Source organism: Grammomys surdaster, unplaced genomic scaffold (assembly GCF_004785775.1).
Source record: "Grammomys surdaster isolate TR1022 unplaced genomic scaffold, NIH_TR_1.0 126076, whole genome shotgun sequence".
NCBI classification, from domain to species: domain Eukaryota; kingdom Metazoa; phylum Chordata; class Mammalia; order Rodentia; family Muridae; genus Grammomys; species Grammomys surdaster.
This window is the reverse complement of record NW_021620885.1, coordinates 1,652,731-1,673,925: the sequence shown is the minus strand read 5'-3', so window position 1 is coordinate 1,673,925 and position 21,195 is coordinate 1,652,731. Positions and strand designations below refer to the sequence as shown.

General features: G+C 35.7%; 1 protein-coding gene across 1 annotated transcript in view; it reads right to left on the bottom strand.

The window, feature by feature from the left end:
* Pja2 (praja ring finger ubiquitin ligase 2) overlaps positions 1-21,195 on the bottom strand; it is a 51,703-nt gene that overhangs the window by 11,447 nt on the left and 19,061 nt on the right. Inside the window, exons 2-5 of the mRNA XM_028755692.1 lie at positions 16,571-16,688; positions 15,520-15,720; positions 12,991-14,035; positions 3,246-3,431 (exon numbers count right to left, since the gene is read on the bottom strand). Of these exons, the coding sequence (XP_028611525.1) occupies positions 3,246-3,431; positions 12,991-14,035; positions 15,520-15,720; positions 16,571-16,601 (1,463 nt within the window). The 5' untranslated portion in view covers positions 16,602-16,688. The remainder of the gene's footprint in view (positions 1-3,245; positions 3,432-12,990; positions 14,036-15,519; positions 15,721-16,570; positions 16,689-21,195) is intronic.

Here is a 21,195-nt window from a genome sequence, read left to right as displayed (position 1 = left end):
TTAGTTTGCAAACATTACTATAACTCTACTAGTTCTTTTCTGGTTAGCTTTTGCCTAAAATACCACATTGTCCTTTTTTGTATATATTTACACTTAAATGGGTCTTCTTTAGTTCTCTAAAATTCTACTGATAAACTTCTCCATATAAAAGCAAAGCTAAGTCACTTTATATATATTTGTAACTAGTGATTGCAAGAACTATTTCTACAGCCTACCTTTTCACTCCCCCCCCCCATCTTCTTTTGTCTTTTTCTTTTTGGGTAGATTTTAATGTTTTAATTCAAGTTTTAATTCCTTTTCCCCTGTTACTAGAAACAAAATCCCTTGTCTTTGTGGATACTACGAAACACTTGACACTGAACTACATTTCCAGTCCCTAACAATATGATATTATTTTCGTCATTGCAATAGTTATCCTTAGAAAATTGCTATACACATGTAACATAATAAAGCCAACTGATCCTATAGACTTCACCTAGCCATTTAAAAACTAATGGTGTCCAATGTTGAGTTATATCCCTATCATACTTAGAGCAGAACAAATTACCAGGTAAATTAGATAATGGATGATTTTGAAGAAAATAGCTAATATCCCCCAAATGTATTTTATTTATTCTTATGTGTTGGTATCCAACTTTAAGCAAGAATGTTCTCTTAAACTTAAAGCTATATTCATTGGTCTACTTGTCAGTGACAATAGATAACTGATAACTAACACTTGCAAGTAAGTTCCTATTTTCTAGATCTCCTTGTCCATCTACTGGGTGATCAAAGTGAAAACCTTTCTTATTACTGATGCCTCATTCTCCATCAATACAACAACCTATTTTATTATTTGAAACTTCAAAACATTTTCAAACTTAAAGAGTATTTTTTTTTTTTCTGGAAGGAGAGGGCCTGAATTGATAATCAACCCGAGGCTTTTATGCACACTGCCAAGTATTCTACTACAGACTCATATCCTCAGCTATAAAGCTTGTTTTCTAAAACTTACACATATCCATCAATCAGAACAATTCATTCTCTTTTTATAAACTTTAGCCCATTTCCAATTAATCAGTACAAAGCAGATGATCTTTCAAAATACCTACCAGAACAGTTAACTCTCCATTTAAAAATCTCCGGCTCTCTGAATAAACTTCAGATGGTACAGTATGGGCTGCAGTCTGGGTCCTACTTACTTTTATCACATCAGGTCCACCTTATCACCAACATTAAACAATCCTTTTCAGTATTTCTGTCCTTAACTTTGCCTAGATAGCTCTACTTTAACCATTAAATTTATTTTTTTATTTTACAAAAATCTTCAAAAAATTAGTATTTATTTTGTGTGCGCGTGCGTGTGTGTGTGTGTGTGTGTGTGTGTGCACGCACGCGCACACATCTGGTGGGACATGCATGTCATCATACTTTGTAGCAATCAGAGTACAACTTGCAAGAGGATTTGATTATTTTTTTTTTCCAGCATATGGCTTTATAAACTAAAAATTGAAAAAATTTAGTTGTCATCAAAAAATTTTTAACTAATCAAAGATATTCACTTATAAATAAAGTAGCTAGGTGGTGTTTCATCACCCAATGCTAACAATGTTTACCAGAATAAATAACTTATTTTTAACAACAGAGGAAAAACTACAGAAAAAAAAAAAGAAAAATGTTATGTTTTTAAGGGAAAGCAAATTGATACTGACATCAAAATCTACAAATCATTCTAATTTAAGGATATCAACAGTTAAGTTCTATACAAAATAATATAAACAATCCATAATTAAACCATAACTACATAATCATGCTTCATATATTTTTTTAAAAAGTAGGATGGTTAAGTATCATTAAGAAGTTTAAGCAATAAAATTTCTGATGATCAACAGGCCACAATGATTTTGTTATCATTTTTATATTGAAAAGATTTAAAATTCAATATTCTTACTAGAATCCCATAAAATAAATTAAAAAGTTGCTATTCCTTAATGTGATTTAAACACGTATTCCTCTAAAATCAGAGATAAGATGAGGGTGTCTACTCTCTCCTCTTATTCAATATAGTGCTTTTAAGCCTTATCTAGCTCAATATAGCCAAAGAAAGCCATAGGAAAAGAAGAAGCCTAATAACCCCTGTTTGGAGAGAGTATGTTTCTAATTTCTACCAGAAGTCAAACAGATTCAATAAGGACCTGAAACAAAGTAACAAAATAGAATAAACATAAAAAAAAACCAGTAATTTCTATATGGCAGTAAATGACCTTGCTGAGAAATAATCAAAGGGGAAAAATGACATTCACAACAGCTTCTAAAATAACAGACACAGCTACACACACATGGGTGTAGGAGAAAGAAAGATTCCAACTTGTTCTACTGGTGAAATACTACAAGGATAGCCAAGCTGAGAGCCACAGGTCCTTTCTAGGTTTTGGAAACACAGCTCTACCAATTCACTTACATATTGCCTATGGCTGATTTTATGCTTCAACAGAATAGATGAATAGCTACAACAGACACTGGCATACATGACCAACAATATTTACCTGGCTTTTCACAACTTAAACTTGACAACCCCTAGATAGGAATATTTTCATTTAAGTTATAAAGTCAGAGATATTTACTATACATCACCAATGTTCTGGAAATACTATCGAATCAAGGTAGATAAAAATTAAAATGTCAACTGCCTCTATTTCTTTGCATGAATCACTTAAACTACCAAGATATGCTAAGTGTAATTTACCACAGATTTACCTCTTACAGCAGATTGTTCTCCCAAGTTTCTTCATTGTATGGCAATGGGCAACATTAATTCAATTATACTTAACTAAGCTGAAATAACCTTTCAAATAAGCCGTTTCAACCTATGAGTTATAACACCTATCTCCAAAAATATTTACATTATAATTCATAACAGCAAAATTATAGTTATGAAGTAGTAACAAAAATAATTTTATGGTTGGGGGTTACCACAACATGAGGAACTGTATTAAAGAGTTGCAACACTAGGAAGTCTTCAAACCACTTTTTAAATACTCAAATTTCCTTTATAAATATAAAAACATACATCCTATCCTCATAAAAATACTGAAATTGCTAGCATTTAAAAGTATTCCCTACAAAATACCAAAGCACAATGTAGAACCTATGTGTTCAACATGGGCTTCTATATATAATTAAGAGTATACCCTACATTTGAATGTGGTGTATGCCATTGTTGCATAATGCACATTTCAATAAATGAATCTCTCTGTTCAACATACCCCTCCTGAAGAGACAATTCTTGGTTTTCTTCCTCAGGGCCACTACTATCACTCTGTAGCTCAGGTTCATTCTCATCTTTTCCTGGCAGAGTTTCCCAGCTTTCATCGCTTGAGGACTGGTCTTTTTCTGTGCCAGAAAATCGGTGAGGCAGAGAAGCAGACCATTCCCCATCACTGCACTCTGAACTGCAAATCAGAACAGACATAAACTACCATCACACACTAAGTTATTTTTGTCATATGGAGTCACTATGGGCTAGGTAGGACTACTGATGCCTAGGCTGAATCAGGTGTTCATTCAACATAAAAAAAAACATAAATAAATAGATAGACAACAAAAATAAATACTCAACAGAACGTAAAACTGTCAAATGATCATGGCTCACAGCAGGTTATGGAGTATATCATTTTATTTTTTATTTTTACTAGAATATACAATTAATGGTATTTAAATAAGAGTTTAGACATAGGGACTTGGGTGGGAGAAGGGAGGGAGAGGGAGAATGAGGGGTAAGATCAGGTATATAGGGAGACAGGAGAGAAGCCCAGAGGGTCTGGAGAATGGATAGAAATATGCAGCAGTGAGGGGAGGGAGGTTTCAGGGGAACCTCTAGAAAATCCAAGACATCAGGGATGTGAGAGGCTCCCAGGACCCAATGGGGATGACCTTAGCTGAAACAGTGGGGAGACAGAACCTAAAAGGACCACCTTCAGTAGGTAGACATGGCCTCCATTTCACATGGGGCCAACCATCCACCTTCAAAATTCTTGACCCTGTGTAAAAGAAATGCAGGTACAAAAACGGAGCAGGGACTGAAGGAAAGGCCATCCAGTGACTGGCCCAACTTGGGATCCATCCCATGCACAGGCACCAAACCCTGACACTATTACTGATGCCATGTTATACTTACAGACAGGAGACTGACATGGCTGTCCTCTGAGAGGCCCTACCAGCAGCTGACTAAGACAGATACAGATATAGATACAGTCAACCATTAGGCTGAGCCTGGGGACCCCTGTGGAAGAGTTAGGGGAAGGACTGAAGGAGCTGAAGGGGACTGGAACCCCATAGGAAGAACAGTTTCAACTAACTCAGACCCCTCAGGGACTAAGCCACCAACCAAAGAGCATACATGGCTGGTCTGTTCCGCCAGTGGCCCCCTCTCCGACCCCCTGTACATATGTAGCAAGAGGACTGCCTTGTCTGGCCTGGGTGGGAAAGGGTACGCTTAGTCATGTAGGAACTTGATGTCCCAGAGAAGGGATGCTAGTAGGGTAGGATGAGAGTAGGTGGGTGGCGGAGTACTTTCTCAGAAACAAAGGGGAGGGAGGATGGGGTGAAGAACTTGTGGAGGGGGGACCAGGAAGGAGAGCAACATTTGGAATGTAAATAAATAAAATAATTAATTAAAAAAAATAAATGCAATTTGGGAATCAAAAACAATGTTTGAAATGAATATGTATTACTCACCTGATGTAAATGAAACAATTTTCTATTTATATACTGATCCTTAAAAAAAGTTTCTGGGCCTGTATTATTAATATTCAGTAGTTCTTTATAAAGGAGAAACTTATAAAGGAGAGCAGCCAGCAATGATCACCTCTGTCCCTTACACAGACTACCACTGTCCTCTGGGTGTTGTACTTCAATGTGTTCTTTCTCCATCAAAATGTCCTCACAACCAACTGGCCCTTTACCCCTCAGGACTAGACCAAACTTCATTTCTTTGACGATAACTGTCATAAAATTGCCTTTTGAGGGGGGCAATTATTCTTGGACAGGACACTTGGCTTACTTGGTCCAAATCTTTGTATTATAGCTACTTCTTTAACACTGCACTTACTTTTCTTAAGCATTATGTAAACTTTGTGAGACACAATGGATGGGCTTACCAAAGGAGAGCCACCCAGAGCTCTCTCCATCCACCTCTGGTGGCTGGAGATGGCCTAGCTAGGTACCTAAGCTGTAATCTGTAAAGACTCATGAACTAAGCTGTAGTTAGTAAGCTGTTTTCTGTGCCTCACATCCTGCTCTAGTTTGGGGAGATGTGCAATTCATGAAGTATTTTGGTCTTGTTTTACTAAAACAAACAGTATTACAAAAATTGAATTGATCTAAGGTATTTCCTAGTTACATAAATATAAAATCAGTTTTCTTAATAACTTATTAACAGTTCCCAAGAAGACATTAAATCTAAATGTTTATTAGCTCTTAGTAGATTTACTAAGACAGTTCAATCATATAACTTTATTGGTATTATTTGACTTGAAAAGGCTAGCAGAAGGCATTTATAAGGATGTTCCAAAAAACATGTGCGTATTTGTGACAAGTGACTGAAACACATGAATGATTTCTAGTACTACTTCAATTTGAATGTTACTAATTATGACATTAATGTTACATAATTATGACAAATATGTATTATTAATTTGTAATCCTAAAATCCTAACTGGCCCAGAAAGTCAGAGGAGCCCACAACCATGTCGACTTTCTACTACTAAAACTTTCAGACTTGCAATAGCCAATTTCTTTATTGAAGACACAAACTAATATCGATAATACCAAATTTCTAAGATCAAGCTTTGAAGCCAGACAGATTTGAATCCAGAATAATATCCTTAGAATTCATGATAATTTTTCTGTGCTTAATTTCCTCATTTATAAGATGGCATTATTAATATTCATGTTTCAAGCCTACAATGATGTTTAGGTTAAAAATTGGAGATAAAATATATAATACAATATTTGAAAAGAGGTGAATAGTTTAATAGGCAAACATTAACTTCTTTTATAGGATGAACTCATCATTTTAGAGATGTCAGTGGGATGCTTATTGGCTAACCACAATTTTCCTCTTTTTTGTGCCAAAGAAAAGCTCAATTATCCTGACGACTTCAGTCTCCTGGGAGACCCAACTTTAATCTTTTTTTTTTACACTAAAGATAAAAAATTGTACCCTAGACCATTACCCAAACTAGGTCACCTGCTTCCTCATGAGTGAGAAAATAAGGTGTTTTTTTCAGTTTTAAACAGTTATAGTCTAAGTAATTATATATATTCCTAGTGAAGAAAAAAAAATATCTACCCTATAGTGATCCATTAAAAACTGTGTTCAGAGCGGAGGTCCAAACAAAGGATATCACTGTTATAGATTACAGTTCGACCTTGAATACCACTTGTACTTACAGGTATAAGGCTATAAAAAGAAAACCAACCACTTCTTTGTGGAGTCAGAGAATAAGAGGTTGCTTTTAGATGGTACTTTATGTTACTTCTACCTGAGATTTACAAATACAGTATTGCATTTGATTGGACTATTACAATAAATGTTTACAATAAAAAAAAGGAGGGGGGTCATGGGACTAAAGGTGGGGTAGGAGGTAGGCATGGAGCTGGGAGGAGCTGGGAGTGATTATTATTAAAAACTTCATTTGTTTGTCAACTTCATGTGTAAAGAGGGTGACACTAAGTTACAGTTTGATTTTAACGCAACTATAAATGTTATCTAAGAAACATGCCAATGATAAACCACATGAAGATTGAAGATGTATGCGATTATTTTTTAAAATTTTTTCCCTAGGGTTTCTCTGTGCAACAGCAGCCCTGACTGTCCTCAAACTCACAGAGATCTGCCTGCCTCAGCCTCCTGAGTGCTGGGATTACTAAATTACTTTTGAAAACAAGATAGAGAAGTCTGTAAAAATGTCTAAGCATGTGACTTAAGGTCTTTGTTTGGCTGCTTGTAGACGTTTGCTGTTTTCTTTGCTGTGGTAGTACCTACCATGTCAAAAATGTTCGTTTTGTTTGATACTCAATTTATATAGAATGTAAAAAAGTAATCTCAGCCTTTAACAACAAATTTGAGTATTCTGTTTGTTCTTTATAAGGCTCGTAGTCACCATGGGAACAGAGAGCATTATTATAGAAAACCTGTAACAGAGCCTGGTCTTTTAATATATCAAATTATATTTTTAAAAAGCTAATCAGCATTTTATCCTCCAAACAATATCAAAAGAAAGAGGCTTTTAGTTTGCATTTGTGTGGTTATGGGGATTAAACCTAGGGCCATGTACATGCAAAGCAAGCCTCTACCATTGTGCTGTATCTCCAACCCATTGCTATTTTTTATGTTGAGGAGGGTCTTGCTAAGTTTAGCAATGAACTCTCAAGTAAGCCTGCAACTTTTTCAATCCTTCTGCTTTGCTCTCCTGTGTAGCTGGAATTCCATTATTTGTCTCTGAAGGTTTCCCTGTATCTTATAGTCTTTTTTGCTTTATTTTGTTTAACCTTTTAGGCAAGATTAAGTAAGTCCTGGTGACAGGAACAACTCTAAATGAAGCTTCAAGCGCTCTAAGAAATAATCAGAGGACAGCACATCTCTCTTCAAAACAGGCCCAAGGTTTAAAAAAAAAAAAAAGTACTAGTATTACTGAAAGATTCTCCCTCCATCATAACCCCTCCCTCATCCCCATTTCCTTCCAGATCTTAATCCCTGTCCTCAGTTACTACAGTTCTCAGGGTATACTTTAAGAGGAAGTGCTAACCTTAGTTCTTTGGTGTGATCCCGTAATTATATATACTGACTGTTAAAATTCTCCTTGCAGTTCTAATTCACTGATGTAGGATTATTTTCTGTCAAACAGCCCAGAGCAATGCTATTGGCTGGAATGTTTACCTGATAGACTGCAGCACTCTACTATGATTAAGCCATCACTTAAGACTTTTTCAAGGAAGACAGTGACCACATAGTAATCAAAATTTCTACTTATAAAGAATGTATAATCACTACTGAAAGTTTTTAGATATCTTTACTTTTTGTGCATTTAGCTTTTACCTGGGGTGTATCTGTATATAGGTATGCCTGGTGTCTATAGAGGTCAGAAGAAGGTGTCAGATTCCCTAGAATTGGGGGATACAGATGGTTATGAATCACTATGTGGGTTCTGGGAATTGAACCTGGGTTCTCTGCAAGTGCAAAAGTGCTCTTACTTGGTGATCCACCTATTTTTTTTAAGTAGCTAAATGAAAATATCTAATAGAATCCAAATGAATTTTAGCTGTATTCTTGATAAATGTTCTGTAAATGTTACCTTTATAATAAAAACATAACAAAATATCTTGAGGCATATCACTGATAAGTTATACAAAGGAGAGAATTAACTCTTTTAATTAATTTTCAGACTCAAAAAGGTTCTATATACTTCTTTTTTAAAGACACTTTAGAAGAGTGGTCACTGTTCCCCTTTCCTCCAGTGTACTACTATCAGAGCTGCACAGAGTCAAGTACGTAGATGAGCATGGTCAAAAGCAAGCTAGAGTCCATGATACTCTATTTTGGCATTAGGCAAATACCAGATTAAAAAGCATCCTGCTAATTAACACTTAGCAGACTTAGGTAAGATAAGCAAGAGACAGAAGCAAGAGAAATAGGATCAGTAACAAGAAGATTCATTCATACTATTGCAATAATTCAATCCTAAAATACATTTTAAGGTTTTACAAAATACAAATGGAGTCGAAGGTAGACTCATTATTCTTCAGAAATTATTCTGAAAAAATTTTATGAGAAGATCTCATGAGTGCCAGGCTGGGCTTGAACTTACTTTCCACACCCAAGGAAAACCATGAACTCCTGAAATCCTACCTACCTCCTCCAAGGTGCTAAGATTTCGAGAGTGTGTCTCCAGGCCCAGCTTCTGTGATTCTTAAACAACATAGACCTATTATAGTATTTCACTGTGTTACCTCCATCACTCTGGCACACCCAACAACAATTTCTATCAGCCAATACACTGCAACAGGGCTCAAAGAAAAGCTTTTATTAAAGCTACATGTTTCTCCTAATGTCCACTGTATTTACAAAACTCTACCATTGTTCATAATATTGACATCACTTCTAAACATACTAAGAACACATTCCATAACCATTTAAAATTCCTCTAGACAAATACACTTCCTACCACTGGACGGACCCTAATTTTTAAAAAGAAGGACTCATGAAAACTATACTTTGTTTTAGGGCTTATTTAAAAACAAAAAACAAAACAATTTTTAATATTTTCCTTTAAAAAGCTCGCAATATTAAGGGTCTTTATTTTTGTTTTGGTTTAGTGGGTCCATAATGGTGAAGACACTAGTGAAAAAATTTTTTTTCAAGAAATGTGTAACTAGGAAAAAACAGTAACAACCTTCCACTTGGAAAAGAAAAACTACTAAAGACTTTTTCCCCCCTTTTCGATAGTAATCTAAAAGCAGAGACTCACAATCAAATCCAACAATCTTAGGGCTCAATGTTTTAGAACTTAAATCTTTTCTCCCATGCTCAGAAGCAACAGCTGACAACACTCAATAGACTATAGGTCAGCAAATACTTTTCAAACATATAAATGTTTCTGAAGCAAAATATGATTGCTTGAAAATTGTGTCTTATTTTAGTTTGGATCGAGAACATCTATCAAAAAAGTTAATTTCAGATCAAGTTTTGTGGCCAATTTATGATTCTGAAACTTTGTAATTTTGCATAAAGACCACGGCCTCCATGGCAAATACCTTAACTCTATTCATAGCTTAACTAATAGTTGGTCGTACAAAACAATTTGAACCTTGTGATTTAATTCCTAAAATTCTATCATCTTCTACTCACCTAAAAAAATGTTTATCCTACAACTTGCTCAGAGTAATGAGTTTAATTATTAGAGTCCTGTATGTTGAATGTCTTCTAGCAATTCCTAACTCATAGAGATCAGGGACTTACCCAACTTATTTTGTAGCACATGTCAATCTATTTAATAACTACTTATAACAATGTCATCTGATCAAATCTGAGGAGGAATAGGCATCCTCCTAGCTAATCTCCATTTCTATAGTAAAATCCCTGTCAAAAAAGAACAGCATACAAAAAAGAACTTGGGAATAGCTTAACAAAGGTCTATATATAGTGCAAGAGGAATTATCTCTAAGTTAGAAGGTGACACTGAGCTTGAATATTTCCCATTTCCTGGACCAATTCCAGCACATATTTTTGTAGTGGTAGTACAGTTTCTAAATCTAAGTTGTTGCTTTCCCCATTGTTCCCTTTCTCTTATCTGATCTCTTTTTCATCAGCTGTTATGTACTGAAATCTGAGAGTAAAAAAATAACTTTTCTCTTGATTTAAAAAGTAAAACAAACAAAAAAATAGTCATACAAAAAGTATCTACCTTCCTTTAACATTTTTAAGCTTCAGAAGTTACGAAAATCATATTTAAATTGCTCCCTATAATGGGCTACATATTACAATGGCTTAGTTCATAATTCTAAGGACAATCAAGTATTTTTTCTTTTATGGTATGAGATAAAATATTTTCATATTCAAATTAGAAAATTCTCTTTATACATTTCTAGTTAAGTTTTTTAACAACTCATAAAATATGTATACAATGGAGCACTGTTAGGTGTGTAGCTAGTTTAAAAAGATACATAAAAATCTGTACTCTGGCAATAAAAACTGAGCAGCTGCACAAAATATAACTGTCTATTCCCCCATCTCTACCCATTTTTGCTGTTTTATAGGTTGGGATAAATTGAAGAAATCTATGTTTCAAAAGAAATTAGAAAGTCTTGACAATAACATAGAGTTCAAGGCATCAAGTCCCAGTTATAACACTTACACATATGACATTATATTAGCTAACTTTCTATATCTGTTTCATCATCTATGAATGGAGGAAAAAATAGTACCTACCATAACAAACTTAATGAGAATTTTTGTTTTGAGATATGGTCTCCCCTATGTAGGTCAGGCTAGCTTTGAGTTCATGATCTTCCTACTTTAGCCACAAGAATGAGGGGACTATAGGTCTATGTCCTATACTCAGAAATTAATTTGTAAATAAAAAAGAAGTAAGCTTAGTGACAGGAAGAGAGAATAAGGATCCAATACAAAAGGAAATGGGAGACATGAACTACTAAAACTTCATGTAGTAATGTCAATCAACAGTGATCTTAATCACTCTCTAAACACAGATGACTTTAAGAAATTAAAAAATACAATAAATTTACACTTTGTATTGTGTTCATTGAAATATTGTTAATTAAAATAATCAGCTACTCTTTGTAACAATCATTATGTATCTAAAAGTCTAATGTCTGTAAACTATTAAAATGCCTAAAAGAAACCAAAATAATTTGCAATTTGTATGTATGGTTAGTACTCAGAATATCTCATCATCAAGATGTCTAATTTCTTGATCACATATGATAGTCCATCAGACATCTTATTAGCAACAAAGTACTTTTTTTTAACAGACACACAGACCAATGAAACAGATCAGATAACCCAGAAACAAACCCATCAGCTATGGCCACCTGATTTTGACAGTGAAGCCAGAAGCATACACTAGAGAAGAGGTAGTGTCTTTAACAAGCAGTGCTGGAGACACTGAATGTCCACCTGTAGAACAATCAACATGGATTCCCTTCCCCCACCCTTTCCAAAAACAGATGCAAATCACTTTAAGATATAGGTATAGGCAAGGACTTTCTGACGTTTCCAGGAACTCAAGAAATGAAACCAAGAGAGCTGATGAGTAGGACTGCATGAAATTACAAACCTTCTGCATGACAAAGCAATTAACAGAGTAAAGAGCCTATAGAATGGGAAGAAATCTTTTACTTGCTATATATCCAACAGGGGTTTAATGCAAAAAAAAAACCAAGCATATACAAATAATAATTTTAATACAATTAATAAATGGCCAAATGAATTGAATAGCCAGCTCTCAAAAGTACAAATGGCTAAAGGTTCCGCATCTTTAGCTATTGGGGAAACACAAAACTTCACTGAGAGTCTATTTCATCCAGTCAGAATGGCTGCAATCAAGAAAACAACTGACTGAGGTTGGGGAGCATGCACAAGAGGAGGAATCCTCTTACGCTGCTAATAGTGATGTAAATTAGTGTATGCACTATGGAAATCTGTATACAAGATCCCTTAACAGACTGAAAATAAACTACCATATAACCAAGTTATATCACAAAAGAATCTAAGTTAGTATATCGTAGACGTGAATATTCATGTTTATTTCAGCACTATTTTATTTAAATTTTAAAATCCCATTTATTTTATATGTGCATGTATGCATGGGTAGGTATGTAAATGTAAGAGTGCCACAGTGCGTGTATAGAGGTTAGAGACCAACTATGGGCATCAATTCTCTCCTTCTACCCTGTGAAAACCGGGGATTGAACTCAGGTCATCAGGCTCAGCTCAGCAGTAAGTGCCTTTACCCACAGAGCCATCTCACTGGCTCTATCTCAACACAATTCACAACAGCCAAATTGAGGAATCAGCCCAGACGTCCATCAGCATATCAACAGATAAAGAAAATGTAAACATACAATATGGTTTTGCTCACTCGTAAGAACAAATGCATGTCATTCTAGAATATCAGATGGAGCTGGGAAGTACCATATAAAGCAAAATAAGTCAAACTTGGAAAAAAGACAAGTATTGCATGCTCTCTCTTCTGCAAAATCTAGCTTTAAAAATATAAGATATGAAAAGTGGAAAGGAACTATTCGAGAAGAGAAATGTGGCCAGCAAGAAGGGAAAGGACTGGCAAAATGTGGCAATATGATCAAAGTGCAAGATATACATGTATGAGAATGTTATAATTAAACCCATTACCTTATATAATAAATATATAATATTTTTTTAAAACCTTGGCTCAGTACAAAAGTCAACCAAATCTTCTATGGACTTACCTGTCCTCATCTTTGTCAAAGAGTTGGTAATACTCTCCGCAGGCATTCCAGAAGGCGTTTTCCCGAGCTGCTAGCCTTCCTGAGGCTGTAGCTCCATGTTCTGATGCTACATGGTCTCGTTCTGTTTCCCGCTGTGTAACTCTCGAGTAAGATGGTGTTAAGTACATGCAGTCATGGTCTCCATCATAATCGTCACACTTTATTATAGGGTCATCTGAACTACATTCCTCAACTTCCACAGCCTCTCTCCATCTCTGCACACTCCTTTGTTTAGCCTCATGCCTATTAAAACCAGTTTCTTGGTCCACCTGGCTTGAACTTATCACCTTTCTAACTTTGGGCCTTACTACCTGTTCAGGAGCACTTCCATGGTGGCTGGCTCTATCACTAGCATTTTGTTCAACACGGTCTAGAACACAGTCTGCATCTTCAGCTGAATTTTCTGTCTGTCTTCCCTGATCAGTATCATCTTGTCGCCTCTTTCTAACAATGCCATCTTCAGAAGACCTCTGAAACTCCTGCTCATTCTGATGGACAAGCTCAGCATCACCAGTACAATTTTTCTCTAAAGGTGCTGAATCTAGCTCTTCAAACTCCTCATTTATTTCACCGTTGAGAGAGGGAACTGATGGTGACAGATCAGCGTAAATCTCTGCCTCTCTATTTTCCAGCTCAAAGACTGAATTGCCTAATACCTTCTGCTGTCTACCACCTTCCACAGCTTCGGTACAAAGTTGAAGAGAGTCATTCTCATCATGCTTGCTGTCTGGATCATAAGAGTCAGTATGAACCAACACAATCCCATTCTGGACACTTGAGACATTACAAACTGCTGGAGTGTGCTCTGTCTCAGCGTGATTATGAAGATTCGCATTGTTTTCTAAGGTCTCCCTGATTTCATCACTATGACATATTTTGGCAATGGATGGACTGCTCTCAGTGGTTTGATTCAGTGCTGGACCACAAGTAGGAATTTCTGTTTCACTTTTTTCAACCGTAGGTTCACTGGGTAAAGAAGAGTGAACTTGATCCAATGAATTGGAACCTTCATAAAAAAGACAGAAGAAAACATTTTGAAGAGAATAATTTAGATAAAATTTTATTTAATACCCATTCATGGAAACGGCATTATTATCTGTTTGACAATACACCAAGTGTTTCTATAATCCTTAACTTTACTGCAGTCTGACTGGTTAGAGTAGGAACTCAGCTCTGACCCCAGAGAGCCTCTCATTACCCTCCTCCTTCTGTTTCTGCTGTAGATTTTTTTTAAATTAAGTGTCAATATCAAAAATCTTCTCTATGACAAAAAAAGAAACTATCTATACAATGAGAAACAGAAGCACCTGCCCTCCAACTATTCTCATCTATCTCTTAATTACAAAATTAAAAAACAAAAAACCAGAAATATGACATATAATTTTAATACCAGGTAACAGAGCTATGAGAAATGAGATTCTAGTCATATTTTGATATTAATTAAAAACTTACATCTTAGTTTCTAGACATTCATACTTCTATCCCCACATGTATTATAATAATTTATAATTTAGGTATTAGAGATATAACTGAAAAATAAGTGAATAAACTGATTCAATTTGTCATAGTTTTTTGCAATTCTGACCACTGAAGAAAATCAAGTCTATAACTACTTTAAACTTGACTATCTTTATCACTAATTTCAAAAGATATTGAGATTTGCTGTAATAAAATGAATAAACCATAGAAATAACTGAAATGTAATCTTATAACAGAAAATGCCTCTATTGAATGACTTAGCTAGCAATTCAGATTCTGGCATATAAATGACAAGGAAAATATTCTACAATATCCAGTTTGCTTAGAACCAAAAAACTGAAACCAGAAGACTTTATATAAAATGTACATAACAATGTAAGCATTGTACAGAATATTTGTATATAACATTTCAAACTATTGAATAGTTAAGAAGGTTTAATTGAATATTATTACCAGATACCTTGATGTTTATTTATATTTTACAAAATAATAAAAAAGTAAGCTAGCTAGGTTATTTAGAGGAAGTTAAAAGAAAACTTAGTTAAATATAGTATTTAAATATATGGAGAGAAAAACACTCTCAGTTCACATAAAAAAACACCTGGCATGGCCTAGTTTCCATAAATAAATGGATTTTTAAAAAAAATTCTCAATAAATATTGAGAGCAAAACCCTAAACTTCCCTAGGTCTTATAATTCAGAGCAAGGCTGTAAGTGGAAAAATAATGTCCTGTTGCATTCTGTTGTAAAGGTAAATACAGAGAAGACTAAAAAAAAAAAAAAAAAAAGACTTGGCAAAGGAGTTAGCTGGTAGATGCAGCTATATAATCACCACCATGACAACTAGTTGTATTTAGTGGCTGGTCTTATTGAATCTTCTTCTGTATTTAATGTGTATGTCACAGCTATTAAATTCAGTAAAAATTTCAAAATAGAAAATGTACTACATTTATAGTGAAAACCATATAAATTTTACAATAAATAACCTTTAAGTGACTGCATGTTACATACCTGAGGTGTTTTCCTTTGGAACATCATCTAGTTCCAAAACTTCATAGTCATCACCAGCCCGGCCTAAGCTTCTTTCATGCCTGGTCATACATGGCTTAAAACTGACATACGCATGTCTTCTTCCATATCTCCTGCCTGTAATAGTCTGATATCCTCCTGCTGGTTTAGGCCAAGCAGCCTTGTTGGATTCTTGATCCATTACTGAAAATATAAATTAAATTAAAAGAGCCAGCAATGGCCTTTACTATAGCAACAAGTTGAGGGGAAAGTGCTTCAACAAGTATGCTATGATTCACTAAACTCTGTATCACTGAACAGGCTTTTGTTTAAATGGTGTGTGGCTGGCAAGAAATAACTCAACAGTTATGTACTGAAGTCTAGGGCAAGATAAAATTCTCTAAAAGAAAACAATCACAAGAGTCAAACACATGCTATTTCATCTTCAAAATTACAAATGGATGGTATACATTAAGCTAAGAATAGACACCAGTATTTAAACAACTTGTATATTAATTCATATTTTACTAAAGAGTATATTTATACATATATTAAACTTGCTTAGTCAATTATTTATTATGAATTGTTGCAAAAAAGAAAAAAGTATTTAATCACTTGTCTCAATAATATAAGAATCAACATCTTTTACTACTATTCTAAAAGAAGAGCCTCCAAAATGAAATGTAGTATAGAACTGAGGGGGTGTTTTATTAGGTTAGAAATTAATCTTTACAACTATTAAATAGCTATAGATGTCTTAATATGAGTCATTATGTAAGATCATTATCAGAGGACAACATATCACATATAATATTCTTTTTTACTTTTTTATTTGGTTTGATTTTCTGAAACAAGTTCTCTCTATGTACTCTTGGCTGTCTTAGAACTCTGTAAATAGACCAGGCTGTCCTTGAACTCAGAAAGATCCACCTACCTCTGCTTCCCAAGTGCTGAGATTAAAACTATGACCCACTTTGCTGGTTTCATATATTTAAAGTGCCCCAGAAATAAAAAAGGAGTCCTTAACAGAAACATAAACGTCTATCTTCCTTACCTGATGGTTCTTTTTCAGTGTACTGTGACATATATGGCAGCGTCTATGCTTCCGGTTCAGTAGAATTATGGATGCAATTTGGTTTTTTTCTTGCACAGTGAATAAGTTGCAATGATTCCTATAAAGAAACAATGCGTTGAACAAAGTATTAATAATAAAAGAATAAATCAAAAATGGCAAAATTAATATTAGTGAAGATATTAACCTTTTATTTACTTTGAAAAGTATAACTTGATTTGACAAAAGCAACAACAAACAAACACCCCAAACAATCATACTTAGAGAACTTGTAGGTAAATAATCAAATACATTATTGATGAACCGACTGGGCAACATAATACTGCTAGTTAGTTTTTGTGTAACTATACACAAACCTAAACATATCTGACAAAAAGAAACCTCAGTTAAGGAATTATCCACAAGGGATTGGCCTGTGAGTATACTTAGGAACATTTTCTTGATTAATGACTGATGAGAGCACACCCCACTTTGGCAATGCCACCTCTAAGCAGGAGGTCCTGGACTGTAAACTGAGAAAGCATGCCAGTAAGTAGCAGTCTATTTTGGTCTCCAATTCAGTTCCTGACTGGAGTTCCTGCCTTGTTTACCTTCAATGATGGACTGTAACCTGTACTCCAAATAAACCCTTTCCCTCCCCAAGATTCGTTTAGTCATTGTTTTATCACAGCAACTGAGATAAATAAAGGAGTGACCTAACTATGTTAGTGTCTACTATGCTACTCTGGCTTTTCCATAAATTCATTGAGCTCTCATTAGCAAAATTCTTGTTAAGCCTAAAAGTATAATCTTCATCTTTTAATGTTTAATAGAAAACTTAGATATTTAAAGTATACAAAATAATGATGTACTTACCCATTATGATCAGACAATTTAATGCCATTACCTAGTCTAAACCAGTAAAGACCATAACTTATCATTCAACAAGTTTTTTTGAAGTTTAACATATTTTTTTCTTAAACACTATCTATATTTAAGCACCAAAACTACCACCAATTTTCTATCATCAACACAACATTATTAGATAAGCACTCTACGAATGGGTTATTATGCCTGACTACTGTTACTTACATCAGAGAGCACATATCTACATTCATTCATAACAATCACATATTGCAGAATATGCCATCTTCTAATGCATCTTGATCAAATCAAAGGCATATATAAAAATCATAATTTTATCATCCTGCCAAAAGCCACAGGTTCTCATTAACACTGCTTTCAAAAGAAAGTCTGAAATAATCTGATTTCACAAATCACTGTACATGGCAATCTTTAAAAATCCTCACAGTTTTAAGTTCACATCACAAATACTTTAGTCAAAGTCTTAGGACAAGCTATATTCAAACATGTTCCAGGCACTATTTTCAGAGCTGAGAATATAAGACTTATAAAAATGAATGGATTTATCTGCTGACCTAAGACTATAGTGCCAAATACAAATAAAATAAGGAATAAACATACTATACAAAAATAAGGAATATACATACTATATTCCTTTATCCTAGATTAAAGAAGATAACTGTCTTAGGGTTTTACTGCTGTGAACAAACACCATGAGCAAGGCAACTCTTATAAAGGACAACATTTAATTAGGGCTAGCTTACAGGTTCAGTCCATTATCATTAAGGTGGAAGCATGGCAGAACCCAGGCAGGCATGGTGTAGGAAGAGCTGGGAGTTCTACATCTTCATCTGAAGGCTGCTAGCAGAATACTAACTTCCAGGCAGCTAGGGTGAGAATCTTAAGCCCATACCCACAGTGGCACACCTACTCCAACAAGGCCACACCTCCCAAAAGTGTCACTTCCTGGGTCAAGCATATACAAAGGATCACAAGAATAAAGAGTTATTAGAAGGAGGAATTTTATTGAGAGGGAATCATTGATGCAAACATCAGAAAAGAGGAGGGAAACAGTGGGAAAGAACATTTTAGGCATAATAAAAGATTATATAATGCGACTCCCCATAGAGTCTCCCATAGGCTAATGGGAGAAATGTAAGCTTTTATTCTGTGATTGAAAGCCAGTGAACAATCCTGAGCAAAGAGACATCATCTGACTTCTGTTTTAACCTGGTTACTTTGTCAAGTATCTTAAATGAGCAAGTTGGGGGAGGGAGGCCACTGTCAGGAAGCCTGGGTACAAAGTCAACAAACTAATAACAGCAGATCAGAGCGCTTTAGACTAGGGTAAAAATGAGTAGCGATTAAGACATACTGTGAACTAGAGGCAACATTACTAACTGATAGAAGGCAGGAGATTCATTCTGAACCCTGGGCAGCTAGTGTTTGCTACTAAGTAACAGAGAAAACAGCTGCAAATTTGGACAAAATACCCTGAGTTCAGTTTCAAATGTGTTAAGCATTAAATTGTGTTAAATCCAAGACTGGACTTAACCAGAGAATTCTGATCAATTAGTATAATTTCGAGGTTTTTACAGCACTAAGAGGACAAGGACTAGAATGTGAAGACAAAGGGACTGAGAATTGTAGATGTGGAGAATTTCAAGTGTGCTTTTCAGAATACGGTCCAACAACGGACATCAATACACCCACAAAACCTTCGACCCACAAACTGACTTGCCTACAAGACGTTCAGGGATAAAGATGGAGCAGAGACTGAGGGAATGGCTAACCAAAGACTGGCCCAACCTGAGACCCATCCCACGGGAAAGAGCCAACCCCGGACACTATTAATCATACTGTCTGTTATGCTTGCAGACAGGAACCTAGCATAACTGCATCCGGAGAGGCTTCACTCAGAAGTGGAAAGAAACAGATCCAGAGACTACACTCAAACATCGGGTGGAGCTCAAGGAATCTTGTCAGGAGTAGAATTAAATGAGCCAGAGCAGTCTAGGAGACCACAAGACCTAGAGTCAACTAACCTGGGCCCATAGGGGCTCACAGACACTGAACCACCAACCAAAGAGCATGAATGGACCAGACCTAGGCTCCCTACACATTTGTAGTATGTGCAGCTTGGTCTTCATGTGAGTCTCCTAACAATTGGAGTGACTCTTGCCTGCCATTAGATCCCCTTCCCCTAGCTGGACTGCCTAGTGGGGCCTCACTGGGAGAGGCTGTGCTTAGTCCAGCTGCAACTTGATGTCCCAGGGCAGGGTAGCCACCAAGTATGGCTCCCCCTTCTCTGAGAAGAGGAGGGGATAATGAAGGGGAGAGGGATTTGTGAGAGTGAGACTAGGGGAAAGGGGGCTGCGACCAGGATGTAAAGTGAATAAATAACTTAATGGGAAAAAAAAAAAAGACGAGCTATGTGAGATTTTTGAGTGCTTTGAGAAAACTCCAAGAAACCAAGACAAGAAAGAGTCTTGTGACCTCAGATTCTTCAAAATGACAAAATTATTTTTGGACTATGCATTTGTGCTCCACTCAGATATAGCAAATAAGAGTGAGTTTACTTCAGATTATTATTACAGCTGGCTACTGTTATCTGTTCATATGATTCTATGGAAAAATATGTTTTTTTGTGACATGCAGCTTACTCTCCAAGTGTAGCTTACCTTGTGATTGCATACTTTATGCATGTGACTCCTCCTAGCCCAGTATAAAAATAGTCTGCTGCTTTGAATAAAGAGCATTACATAATTATAAATGTTCAAATTTTATGTGTAGATTAATATGGAAGGATAGAAAATTATTATCCAGCCGGCAAGCTATGGCATTTTCTTATATGAACGGAACTTGTGATTGTAAAAACTATCCAACCATCTGATATTCTGTAGACAGGTATTTTTAGTTTATTGATGGCTCATCTAATGATATAGGTGGGATTCGTAATCTAGATATTCTTTTTCCTCAGCCCAACACATGGAACTAACTGTTTTGATTCACCTATTGCAGTTAATTCATAAACCCTTAAATATTGTTTCAGGTTCTGCTTATGTTGTAGGAATATTACAAGTAATATACTTCCCTGGTTTTACTGCAGAGGGAAATAAGCAAGCTGATGAATTAACCTGCCTTGTATTTACTTTTCCAGACCAAAAAAAGAAAAAAAGAAAACCCAACGGAAAGGGGTCTGTCTCTGTCACTGCAGACTGAGCCACTGAAACCGTATGCAGTCCTCTCTGGCACTCTTGGGCTCCTCTGGCCCCAGCCCATCAATGATGACTGCAGAGGGTAAGGAGACAGTCAAAGTCACCAGAAAGACAGCAAAACTCCATCTAGCTCAAGGACAAAAGGAGAGTATCGACAGTATCATCAGAAGTCAAGATTGCCCACCTGGAACCTGCGTCAAGGAAGAGATTGTTCTATGATATACAAAGCCCTATGTCACCTGAGAACTGTGTTCTGATGATGCTAGCTGCTTTGACCTGTGCATCTGCAGTGAGTGCCTCTGAGCACGTGTCTTATGTCCCTCACCCTACTCTGTTTCAATCTTTAGATTGGATAGATCCTGCTCCTTTTATCTTTACTCATGACTCTGTGTTTGATGGACCTTGGGACTGTAATAGACTCATTTATTCATCTGAATCAAAAAGGGAGAGATAAAGGAACATGGTCAAGAATGGAGTCACGTGAGATTTCTGAGTGTCGGTGAGAGAACTCCAAGGAACCAAGATAAAGGGTCTTGTGACCTCAGT